General features: G+C 47.0%; 1 protein-coding gene across 4 annotated transcripts in view; it reads left to right on the top strand.

Annotated features, from left to right (window-relative positions):
• The window catches only part of GPAT2 (glycerol-3-phosphate acyltransferase 2, mitochondrial), a 63,908-nt gene that overhangs the window by 18,385 nt on the left and 32,295 nt on the right, over positions 1-13,228 (top strand). For all 4 annotated transcript variants that reach the window (XM_083184589.1, XM_083184586.1, XM_083184588.1 and 1 more), the window contains 2 exons: positions 1,512-1,651; positions 12,628-12,709. In XM_083184589.1, coding sequence (XP_083040715.1) covers positions 1,512-1,651; positions 12,628-12,709 — 222 coding nt within the window. The remainder of the gene's footprint in view (positions 1-1,511; positions 1,652-12,627; positions 12,710-13,228) is intronic.

Genomic DNA, 13,228 nt, shown 5'->3' with positions numbered 1-13,228 from the left:
GGTTTTCCTTTTGGGGTGGAGCGCCAACTAGAGGTTAGTCTTCCACTGGCATTTTCTTCCCTTGGCAGTGGTTCAGCTCCTAAAGTCAGAGTCCATAGCTCCAGAGAAGCCTAGCACCTCATGGGGTCTCTCCCCACCCAGCCCTGTCAGAGGGCGTTTGATCAGTTTAGAGACCGTTCTTCAGGCGCCTGGGTGCTGGGCATCATTTTCAGAGGTCATGTTATTAACTTCAAGGGTCTGCCACCACAGCTTTTATTGTGCCACCACTTTTCCTTGAGAAGAAGGTGGCATTAAATCAGGTTATCAATTATTTCCTCAAAGACGGGGTAATTTGCACCAGCACTATAATAGGAACCAGAGCTTTTCCTTTGACTTACTTATTTCTTGTTCATATGCCCTTGAGTATTTGCATCTTGAACACCAGACAGTGGGTGGATCATTTTGCTGCCCAAAGAAGGTATTATTATCATACCTTATTTAGACTATCTATCTGTTAAGGCCAATTTAGATTCACATTTACAAATATACTTGAATCACATGGTACAAGTATTTCACGATCACGGTTGGATGCTGAATTTCGAGAAGTCTGACCTGATACTTAGCCAGCACCTACTGTTTTTGTTCTCTACACAAGTATTCTTACCAGAATCCAAAGTCCGGACCCTCCAGAACTTGGTCACAAAGGTACATTGATTACCACTGTAGGTACAGTATTATTGATGTAGCAATCACCCCAGAGAAGTGAAATGGCATCTGCCTTGACACTCATTGAGACTTAAGTTTCCATTCATCTTCAGTGCAGAATTTAAGAACTCTCTGCTGAACTTTGGGAAGAAAGAAAACCTCTTGAGAAGAAAAAACAGAAGATGAAAGAATCAAGCGACACCTAGTGTGAACATGAAAAGATTTATCCTTCCACAAGGATAACTAGGGCTGAGCACACTTTAGACACTAAACAATCTTCTCACACATCCCATAATTATCCTCATTTTTGTTTTGTTTTATATGAATCAAGTACTTTCTATTACATTTTACTACAGAACATTAGAGATTTTACCCAAGACTCCTGTATACTGAAGAACAACAAGGGAGACTCTGGCAGACTGGCGCGACCTGCCAGTCAGGCACAGCAAAATCCATAGTTCCTTATGGGAATCCCTGGTGAGGCCCACCGACCGGTTTAGACTTTGCGCCCTTTGTCCAAGTATCTGCCTCTGTGTATCAGTTCTCATCTCCAGTGTATGCACCATCACTATATCAAGTCTCCACATTTCTATTAACCATGTTCCTCTGTTGATCCACTTATGTCACAGCCGGGAACACAGCTCCCCCCCCCCCCCCCCCAATGCTAATTGTATCATACCCTAATATATGACTTGGTAATTAAATCTATATCCTTTTTCTCTTTTGCTATGATTATTTATTGTCAATGGGATAGCACACACATGCCCTACTACACTGTAGATGAAGGGTTATTGAGGATTGAGTATAATCTCCTTTCCTTCTTTTAGTGTCCTAAGACTCCGCTCGTCTACCTGTGCGCTCATCCTTCATGGCTGGATGGCTTCATTGTCTCTTTCCTCCTGTTCTCCCAAAATATCAAAGTGCCCCATGTAGCCTGGGACAGGACTGACTGCTCACCATTACTGAGGTAAGCTCATGATGCCTGGTTCTTATACCTTAGTAATGAACAATAATTCAGGTGTTTACTTTAACCCTACATCAACCTATTTTCTCTTTCAATGGTCCTGGTGACACAGCTCAACACTGGGATGTAGGAGGGTCCGAAGGAGCCAGGCACCTATCCTAAAGTTTTAGAGGGTAGGCTCCTCCCCTACTGCATCCCTGGACTCTTCAGTTCGTGTTAGGTGCCCACTGGAGTGGGTGCTATTCTAAAGGGCTGCAGGAGCAGCCGAAGAATTAGAGTAGTTAGGGGATTTTTATTATTTTATTAACTTTTACCCTAGCTAGGTAGGCACAGTGTGAGGATTCTCATAGTGAATCCTCACACTGCTTGCGCAGCAGGAGCTGACAGAAGCGCGTCCTGTCAGCTCACTGTGCACAGGGGAGACACTGTCTGGTCTCCCTGTGCAGCGCTTATAGCCTTTTCTAAAAGGCTGCCTGGGCTCCGGAGTACCCTGAAACCGGCTCCACGTTTAGGTGGGGATCATGGGGGACAGGCGCTCCGTGATGGCGGCGGCCATTTTATGCGGAGCTTACACGCTGAGCTCCTAGATGAGAGGACAGCAGCGTTGTGACAGGCATGTTCCAAGTGATCCCCATTTGAGGGGGAGACACTGGAACTAGGAAATCCTACCTAAGGAGCGGCTTGCTGGGGGTGGTTGGCGCCAAAAGGTCACGGACCCCGCAGCAGCAGGGACCTGTGGTCTCTTCCTTCACTCTGACTTTGGCGCCTTTCAGAACGCTTGCAGCGGAGCTGAGCTGGCTTACTGATCCTGGCAGAGTGACTTGGATTTCCTGGGCATCGCTTCCCCGCAGTTGAAACCAACAGACAGATAAGTGACTGGGTGCATTGCTCTGTATAAACGCTTGTACATTGTTTGCACTGTGTATACTGATAGATATACATTTATCACTTGCATCATGTCTGAGCATCAGGCTGTGGTTTTGGGGGAGGGAGCCCTTAATGCACTGAGCGCGTGCAATGTTTGCACACAAAAGTTTGTCCCTGAGCAGATGGCCAAGGGGGGCTTATGTATTACTTGCGCTGATGTGAGACCCATGGGCAGTGATCCCCATAGGGCAGAGCAGATGGAACCTGCGTGGGCCAGGGCCCTAGGCAGGTCAGTAAATGCTTTGGTGCAGCTTTTGGACAGGCAGAGTGATGGGCTGGTAGAATCACAGAGACCTATGCCATCATCTCAGCAGTCGTCTGGCTCCTTGCCTCTTACCCAGGCAGATCCTGCACTTATCCAGGTGATGCAGGATACTGCAAAAGGGATTAACAGGTTCAGTGAAATGCTGGACAAAATGGATGATGTGGCAGGGACCCCTAGAAGGTCTTATGTTTTAACTACTGTGGTAGATGAAGAGGAAGGAGAGTATACTGACATCCCCTGGGATCAGGGTGATGATTTGGAAGAGAACTCTGCTGCTGGTATAGAGGATCTCATTGTAGCTGTGAAGCAGGCTTTAAAGCTGACTGTGGAGGATAAGACTCCTGTTAAAGGTGTTTTTAAGCGACAGCGGAAGGAGGCTGTTACTTTTCCTTCAGATGAGGGGTTACAGGAATTGTTAGAAGGGGCTTGGAAAACTCCTGATAAGAGGCTTCAGATGCCAAAACGATTCCTTAGTCTGTACCCCATGCCAGAGTCTCATGCGGAGCTCTGGGAAAGGGTCCCAGTTGTGGACGCTTCAGTGGCACGTTTGTCCAAGGCTACTGTATTACCAGTACAAGGCGGTGCAGCTTTTAAAGATTCTGTGGATAAAAAGCTGGAGGGAAACCTCAAGGCTATCTTTGAAGGGGTGGGGTTTACCTTACGACCCCTTATTGCTTCAGCCTGGGTTTCTAAGGCCATGATAGAGTGGGCTGGTGAATTATGCACCATGCTGCAGGCTGACCCGGGTGCATTACTGCTTGCAGAAAAGATTAAGGCAGCAGCAGAATATGCAGTTGAAGCAGAGGAGGAAGCTATTAAAATGGCAACCAGAGTGTCCACAGTCTCCATTAATGCCAGGAGAGTGCTTTGGCTTAAAGCCTGGGAAGCAGACAATGAGTCCAAGAAGGCTCTGGAAACATTAGCCTTCAAAGGAAAGGTACTCTTTGGTACCGAATTAGAGGAGATTATAAAACAGGCCACAGGCGGCAAAAGTACATTCCTGCCGGCCTCCTCAGCAAAGCAGACATCCAGATTTTCTGCTTTTAAGCCGTCCTTTCGGCCCTCCCCTAGAGGTGGTGCGTCCTTTCGAGGACAGTCTTTCAGGGGAAGGTTTCAGCCCTCTAGAGGCAAGACACAAAAGTCAAAATTTGGCTCTTTTCACAAGAAGCCTGCCAATAAAGGAGAGGATAAACCCTCTGCATGACTGTCAGGGGCTTTGCCCGACAGTGACGAAAGTGGGCGGGCGTCTCACACTCTTCAGGGACGCTTGGGCCTCTCTAGGCCAGGATGCCTGGGTGCTAGACATCATAACACAGGGTTACAAAATCCCTTTCAGAGGGCCACCTCCGAAGAGGTTCATTCCCACATCCTTACCAAAGGAGGCACGGCTGCGTACAGCTCTTGTGAGAGCAGCGCACTCCCTTTTGGAAAAAGGGGTGGTTACACTAGTCCCCAAGAGTGGAAGAAAGGCTTTTACTCCACGCTGTTCCTGGTGCCCAAACCAGACGGGTCTTTCAGACCAATACTAAATTTGAAGTCTCTAAATGTTCATTTATGGGTAGACCATTTCAAAATGGAGTCTCTACGGTCAGTACTCCTGAGTCTGGACCAGGGAGAATTTTTGGCGTCCATGGATGTCCAGGACGCATATCTGCACGTCCCTATACACCCGGAGCATCAGACCTTGTTGAGGTTTGCCATAGGAGACCTGCATTTACAATTCCGGGCGTTACCCTTTGGGCTAGCAACCGCGCCAAGGGTATTCACAAAGATAATGTCAGTGATGGCGGCGGTGCTGAGGCTCAGGGGAATCACAGTAATACCCTATTTGGACGATCTCCTGTTCAAAGCGGAGTCAGCAGCCATGCTGCAGAGTCACTTGGCAGAGGCCATCAGTTTTTTGCAGGCTCACGGCTGGATTTTAAATTTGCAAAAATCTCAGTTGGTACCGTCACAAAGACTCCAATTCCTGGGAGTTATAATGGACACCCATCTTCATCGGGTTTTTCTCCCGGAGATAAAGGCCAGGGATCTGGTCACCCTAGTCCAGGAGATTCTCAGGGCTCAGAGCATTTCAGTATGGAGGTGCCTCAAGCTCCTGGGGAAAATGGTGGCGTCATTCGAGACGCTTCAATTTGCCAGGTTCCACTCTCGGAGGTTCCAATGGAACATTTTGTCAGCCTGGTCAGGAAACACTTTGACCATGAAATCCGAGATGATAGTGCTGTCTTCGGACACTCAGGAATCCTTGAAATGGTGGACAGAAGTAGATTCCCTTCAGTGGGGTCGGTCATTACAGACCTGGGACTGGTTGGTAGTAACTACCGACGCCAGTCTCAGGGGCTGGGGGGCAGTAGTCCTGGATCTCAGGCTTCAGGGCTTGTGGACGGCAGAGGAATCAGCGTTACCGATCAACATCTTGGAGCTGAGAGCTGTCTGGAAAGTGATTTCCTTGGCGGGAGACAGGTTACAGAACCTCCCTTTGAGGATTCAGACCGACAATGCCACAGCTGTGGCGTATCTGAATCACCAGGGAGGTACACGCAGCAGATTGGCCATGTGGGAAGTGTCCAGAATCTTCCTATGGGCGGAACAGAATGTTCCAGCTGTATCGGCTATATTCATTCCAGGAATAGAGAACATAGAAGCCGACTTCCTGAGCAGGGAGGAGCTCAAGGAAGGGGAATGGAGCTTACACCCTCAGGTGTTTCACCAGATCACCTCGAGGTGGGGAATCCCGGATGTGGACCTGATGGCATCCAGGGTCAACCGTCAAGTGCCCAGGTTTTATGCCAGAACGAGGGATCCACTGGCGGAGGCAGTGGATGCCATGACTATTCACTGGCAGGGAGATCTCCTTTATGCATTCCCACCAGTACCAATGTTACCGAGACTTCTGAAGAAAATACAGGGGCAGAAGGTTCCAGTGATCTTAGTGGCCCCAGATTGGCCAAGGAGGTCCTGGTACTCGAGGCTTCAGAGGTTGTCTGTGGACTCATGGCGACTACCTCTGAGACCAGACCTTCTAAGACAAGGCCCATTCAATCACCTGGATTCCGATCGATTGATTTTGACGGCCTGGCTATTGAAACCACCATTTTGAAAAGAAAAGGGTTTTCTGAGGCAGTAGTACAGACGATGATAAAAGCCAGAAAAGCTGTATCTTCGGCAAATTATTATAGAGTCTGGAAGACTTACATTCGATGGTGTGAGAGAAGAAAGGCTCATACATCTCATTTTAAGCTATCAAGAATGATGGAATTCTTACAAGATGGTTTTTCATCGGGCCTAAGCCTTCAGTCACTGAAGGTGCAGATTTCGGCCTTGTCCATCTATTTCCAGAAAAAGATAGCCATTTTGCCGGAAATTCAAACTTTTTTACAAGGAGTATCCAGGTTGAAACCTCCATACAAGCAACCAGTAGCACCTTGGGATCTATCACTGGTTTTGGAATGCCTTCAAAAAGCACCTTTTGAACCTTTAAGGTCGGCTGACTTTAAGTTTCTCACGTGGAAGCTAGTGTTTTTGTTAGCAGTAGCATCTGCTAAAAGAGTTTCAGAATTGGGAGCTTTGTCATGTAAATCTCCCTTCTTAATTTTTCATGATGACAGGGCTGTTTTAAGAACAGTGCCTCAGTTTTTACCGAAGGTGGTATCTACCTTCCATTTAAATCAGGAGATAGTTCTACCTGTGTTTCAACCCCCAGAGGGTTCTAAGAAAAGGGACAAGTTGAGAACTTTGGATGTTGTGCGTGCCCTACGCATATATGTGGACAGAGTGAAGAGTGTCAGGAAGACTGACACATTGTTGGTATTGTATGACGTACACAAAATTGGTTGGCCTGCATCTAAGCAGACTATTGCTAGGTGGTTGCGGTCTGTGATAGCCTTTGCATACACCAAAGTGGGTAGACCAGTACCGGCCAAAATAAATGCGCATACCACCAGGTCAGTTGCCACCTCTTGGGCGGTTCGACATGGGGCCACAGCTGAGCAGGTTTGCAGAGCTGCCACTTGGTCATCTGTTCACACATTTGCCAAATTCTATAGATTCCATGAGTTCGCGTCGGAGGACGCATCATTCGGGCGAGCAGTGCTGAGAGCTGCAGACCTGAGCGTACCCTCCCAAAGGACCGGCTCTGGAACGTCCCAGTGTTGAGCTGTGTCACCAGGACCATTGAAAGAGAAAAAGGGATTTTTGTAAGAACTTACCGTTCGAATCCCTTTCTCTGATATGGTCCTGGTGACACAGCGATCCCTCCCTTACGCTCAGTAAGTATGCCAGAAGTTTCATGATGTTCATGTTAAAATGGTTAAAAGTTAACAGTTTCTGTTATAAAATGTGCATATAATATGTGCAGGCGTTTGTACTGAGTTAATGTATTCCAGTGGCTTTGAAAGATGAACTGAAGAGTCCAGGGATGCAGTAGGGGAGGAGCCTACCCTCTAAAACTTTAGGATAGGTGCCTGGCTCCTTCGGACCCTCCTACATCCCAGTGTTGAGCTGTGTCACCAGGACCATATCAGAGAAAGGGATTCGAACGGTAAGTTCTTACAAAAATCCCTTTTTCTCTCCATCACAAGTATATGTGTAAAAGTTTCCATAACTGACCACACTTTTCGGGGCCTCCATGGGTGCAGCATGTGGCCTGACACTGTGCCAGAGCTCTGATCTGCCGCATCATCTGGAGGAAACATGTAAATGACAGCATAGTCCTGGGCAACTGCTATATATTAGTTTGGTTCTGGAACAGTAGTTTACCTTGTTGTTCAGCGTGAATGCCATAATGTACGGACTATGTCCGTCTGTCCACTGGTTCATCAACTTCTGCGAACCTCTGGATGGAGGTTCTGCTTCCTTAGTAAAGTTGCTTCCTTTTGTTTACCCCTGTAAGGAACTCTGCAGGGATAGCTGTTATAATCATTTTGACCCACTTTATGAGCCATCCTGTTTCTCTCTTGGGCTAACCATATTGGTGCCCCCTTGTGCCACAGCATACACTAAAGTAAATCTTCACTGCTTATCCTGTCAGCTTTGGTCCCTGGTCAACGTATCGGACAGTTCCGAGAACCAAAACATTTATAGTCTGTATGCACTAAGGTCTCTACACTCTAAAGGGCTGATGAAGAAAACTACAAGTCCGCATCATCTGGACTATCCTCATTCCCCGGTGAGGAGGCCTAAAGCAAAATCTCCTGAAGGACATTGAGAATGAGGCCTACATCAAATGAGCTGAGCCCGGAATCCAAACTGGCTAACAAGGTACAGCTTGGGATGGGCCTGGCAGTCACAGCTAATTCTGCTGCATCTGTTGGGTAACCCACAGATTTGTGAGGCCACTGGTCTCACCTACAACACACAAAGGGACCATGGTGCGACAACCATACAGTAACCTTAGCCTTTATTAGGCAAAAACAATTACTACACTACTTGTTTTTTCTGGCATCACATCATATTGTTGGCCTAATTCATGTTTGTAAATAAAGCAAAAAAAAAAAAGCAAGTAGCTGTACAAAACCATTTTGCACTACAGGTGGGCAGATGTAACATGAACAGAGGGATTCATGCTGGCCAAACACCAAAACATTATCTTTCCAACAGCAAACGATAATCCGACGCAACGCTTAAACGGTATTTCCAACTAGTTGGGGAAATCATAAATTTTTTATTTTCCCCAACAAATCATTCAGATGTAGAACGAACGGTAAGTAGATGGAAACTGATACTGTTCGCAGAGCAAAGCCCCTCATGTAGCCTGTATCACTGCACCCCTCCACCCCCGCAAATGCTGAACCTTCCATCAGCAACTGTGGCACATATTCACCTAGTCACCGTCACACTACTCCACTCCGCCCACGGTTGCAGAACCCCCACAATTGCATGCCTCCTACACCTGTGATCGTGGGACCCCCCCCCCCCCTTCCGTGGCACTACCATACTACGCCCCTCCCTCCTGCAATCTTGGGACCCCCTGCACTTCCCCCCACATGCAATGGTGGAACCCCGGCACTCCCCCTCACCTGCACCCCTTTTATTCAGAATTATGACCTTTTCACCTCTACAGGCAATCACAGCATTGCCACACACACCAGCAATCGCAGCATCCCTCTCCTAACCGCAATTGGGGAAAAAATATTACACCACCCTACTCTCACCAGAGAGCCTCCCCACAATCGGTGTCTGTGTGTCAATGTGTCAGCATCTATCTGTCCATATGTCAACATGTGTCCGCATCTCAGCGCTCGTCTGTCTGCATGTCAGCATCTGTGTTGGCATTCTTGTGTCATTGTCAGGATCTGTATGTCCATTTGTTAGCGTAAGTGTGTAAGTGTCTGTCCATATATCAGCGTTTGCTAGCATCTGCATGTCATTGTCAGCACGTGTTTCTGGGTCCATTTGTCAGTGTCTGTTTGACACATGCAGAAACATGCTGGAGTAGGAAGAAAGCTGAAAAAGTACATAGGTTGCCTGGACTGATTGAAAACATTGGTCAGGTGCATGAGGGCATCATTAATGACCCACAGGAGCACGCATTATTTACGATATTTAGCATACACCCTAAGCGATATTTTAAACTATATCCCTAAGAAGGGGGTAAATTAGCTATATGAAGGTTCACCAGGTCGTTCCCAACCTCCTGATCTCCTCACTGAGCTAGAAATTGCACTAATGCATATCGATCTGATAATTGCAGATTGACGGGTTTATTACATCCACAAAGTTTACCCAGCATAAGTAGTTCTTTATGTGTAACCAGTTAGGATATTTTATATATATATATATATATATATATATATATATATATATATATATATATATATATATATATATATATATATATATATATATATATATATATATATATATATATATATATAATGTCATTTATTTCGCTACCAATGCTTGTATTGCTAGGTCAGAAGATATATTAAATGTCGTTCTTCATTCCCACAGTAGAAGTGTCAGCGGATAAATTGTTTAATTGCCTATAGGTAATCACGTTCATTAATTGTCTCATGTATTGCGATATATTCCATTTATCCTAACATTGTTTATAATCCCGTAAGTCACAACAGTAGAGGCTGCTGATTTTCAGTACTCGCTGGAGGAAATGGCACCATATTTTATCTATGTTCTTGTTTCAACATTAATCATTTGGAAAACAATATGTACTCTGTTTACAGGATGTAGCTTTTGTCCTCTATTGGGCTAACATGGTACAGTTGTGTCCTAATACATCTAGCATTATTGCAGCACACGGTGCGAGATGCCTGCCCTGAGTGGGCAGCCAGGTCGCCTGCAGCTCCGGAAACTGTGTTGGGATCTGCTGTGAAGCAGTCCTTGGAAGGGTGGTGGTGGTGGGGGAAGGCTTTAACATCACACTGCGCAGCTGTACATCCTGGTTACCAGGCAGCGCCTGAGCCCAGCGCAGCTGGTACTTAACACTGCCAGGCATATAACCAGTCGATCCCAGAAGCTTTCAATTGGAGGTTTTAATCTGACAATACAAATCCTGGCAAAAAATTGCCTAAATCTCAGAATACCACCAATCCTGAGATTGGCATCCCTAATGGTCGGCAAAAAAGAAGAATGGTAGAAGATTCTCAGCCCCTCTTGGCATGCCATGTCGCTGTTTGGCATGAATGCAGTAAAGATGTATGAGGAAACATTTGTAAGTATACATTCCATTTGTTCCTAAATGGATGCTTGCATTCAGGCTAATAAGAATGTATCTGCTCCAATATGCAGAGTTCCCTTTAAAACTCATTTTAAGGGGGGTATTCAACCCCGCCGCTATTTTCGACAGGGGAAATAGCGGCGGGTGCCTATTCAATGCTGTCTTTCCCGTCCGCTTTGAAGAGGCAGATCGACAGGGGTGCCGGACGGGATACCTACAGTCATTATCCCGACTGTCAAATCGCCAACAGCCGGGTACCCGACGGCCACCCGCTATTTTCCCTCGTGGGGGTCCATGACCGAGCCACCGTGCCCGCAGCGAGCCCGCAAGGGGCTTTTTTGCGCTCGCCATGCTGTCTGACTCCGGACAGTCGGGATAATGACTGTCGGGATCCTGACTGTCAGAGTCACATACCACACCCGATCGACAGTACGGGCCCGACTTTAAAAGCAGTTTTGCCGTGAATTGTTGTGATCATGGCTGAATCTCGACAATCCACGGCTGTTTACGCGGGCACGCCCTCTTTTTCACTGATCGGCAGGCAGGACATTGAATTCCGCCTGGCGATATGCTGTAGAGCAAAACGAAAACGGCCCAGGGTCACGGCTGTCGGGATGGATAGACAGTGGTGACCCGGGATTGAATACCTCCCATAGTAGCAATTCCACCTACACGCCAATCATAAACCCTCAGATCATTAACCCTGTTTACAAATGCACCATTGGTGCCCTGTGGCACGCATTTCGGTGAAACTGGAAATACAGAAGTGTACGCCCTTGAAATGCTGCTGCTGGCAGGACTCGAGCACAGAGGATGCGCATTTGCAAAATCTGTCTGCAAAACTGGGTTGTGTGCAATAGTCTATTCACCATGATGTTGCCTGGGTAATAATAATGGAGTGTTATTTATAGGGCTTAAATATTGTATTCCTAGATTTTGGCATATTTCCCAGAGCCTCCTTGTGTTTACTTTTTAAACTATACATTTAGGATGTGTTCCCACAAGAGATTAGTGACCTGACAGGTTTCACCACAAAACTGCTGTGACCAAGCCAAGCAGGCAGTAAAATGTCAAAAATAATAGTCTATTCTATGCAGTAATCATTTTCTACAACATTTATTAATGGAACATCTTCTGTTTGGTGATGGATAAAACTTTTTGTGCTGTACAAAATGCTTATGTTTCTGCATACATCCCATTTAGCCCTATGAAACCCAATGTTTCTTTAGGATTTTTTTTTTAAAGATGTAGTACACCACTTGAAGTATGTTAAAATTATGCAAGCGTAAGTGGAAATGAGCGATATTGTTTGAAATCTCGCTTAAGGTGGCCATACACAGGTCTGACTTGTTCCTCAGACAAGTCGGACCTGATTTCCCTTTAATTTCCCCGGCGGCTCGCTGGGAAGGCTACATGTGATTTGCACTTGATGTGCCATTTTTTACATACGATTAATCGCATGCGATTAATCGCAGGACTCCCGGGGAGCTGGCGAGGGAGTACAAGGTGTCTCACATGCTCTCTCTGCTTTTTTGGTTGAGTGCTGCCTCAGCCTGTCAGGTTCCCATGACAACACTGACCTCAGGCCCCTGGCCGCTGACTCCCAGGGCTGCCCTGGGAGTGCCTGTCACATTCCATCGGTCTTCTGCTGGACAACTGCATTGTGAGGCTGGCCAATCCGTGTGCCCCTGTCCAGTCCCGGCCCTGTACGAGTGAGGGCGGGAATCCTAACTCTGGCAGTCAGGCACTGTCAGGGGCAGCCTGGGCACTGAGCGCATATGAAAGGCGGCAAAAGAGCACCTGCAATGTGCTGCTGATGGTCCGATTTAACTTATTTGCTGCACGTAAGATCTCCAGGCTCTGAGCCAATGCGCACGGTAACACTCATCGGATCCGACCAGATGTCAGACACCTGATTTGGCCAATTTTCATCCGATATATCTTACCAATGTTTTGGAATCTGATGAAATCAGGCCAAATTGGACGTGTGTATGGGCACTTCACGGCGGACCATTAGCCAGTTCTACATTTCAGCACCTAGTGCGCCGCTAGTATATTTTGTTGCAACACAGTGCTTACAGATTGACTATATCCACACTGTGGTCTTAGGTGTTTCCTGCAGAAGTTGGGAGCTGTCTTCCTTCCACCAGATGTTTGGTCCAGGTGTCTCAGCAGAACTGTCCTGTCTGTGGTGAGAGATATACAGTGCTTGTTCTGCTCGCTCTTTGCCTCACACTGTAGCATGTCCTTTTCACTTTGTACCTCACTGTGTAAAGTCTTTTCGTGATACAGCCATTATTTGTATTTCATTCTCTGTCCTGTTTCCTTATCACGCTTCTCATTGCCTTCAGTTCCCTATTTGGGGTCTATGTACTAAGATGTGGCGCAAGATCAAGAACCAACCAACCGGGAGCTGATTGGCTGCTACATTTTCCTTTCCCAGACTTAGGACCTTATTGTAGTCCATTCGCACAGGGAAGCGATGCTTAGCGGCTGTGCATAAACCTTTGTGCGCTTTTGCAGCCACTTGGTACGAGTGGGCGTGGCAAATTGCTTATTCGCCGGCCAGTTTGCACCTAGCAGTGCACGCAGGGGGTGAGTGGCTGCGCCCATGGGAATGCCCAGCATTTCATGGGCATCCCCATAAAAAAGCTGTAAATGCACCGGTGACATGGGTGCAGGGGGCGGTCAGCTGCCTTCCCTCTTCCCG

This window comes from Crinia signifera, chromosome 4 (genome assembly GCF_055691185.1).
Source record: "Crinia signifera chromosome 4, ASM5569118v1, whole genome shotgun sequence".
NCBI classification, from domain to species: Eukaryota; Metazoa; Chordata; class Amphibia; order Anura; family Myobatrachidae; genus Crinia; species Crinia signifera.
Note: the sequence above shows the minus strand (reverse complement) of the source record. Positions and strands in the feature narration are given on the sequence as shown.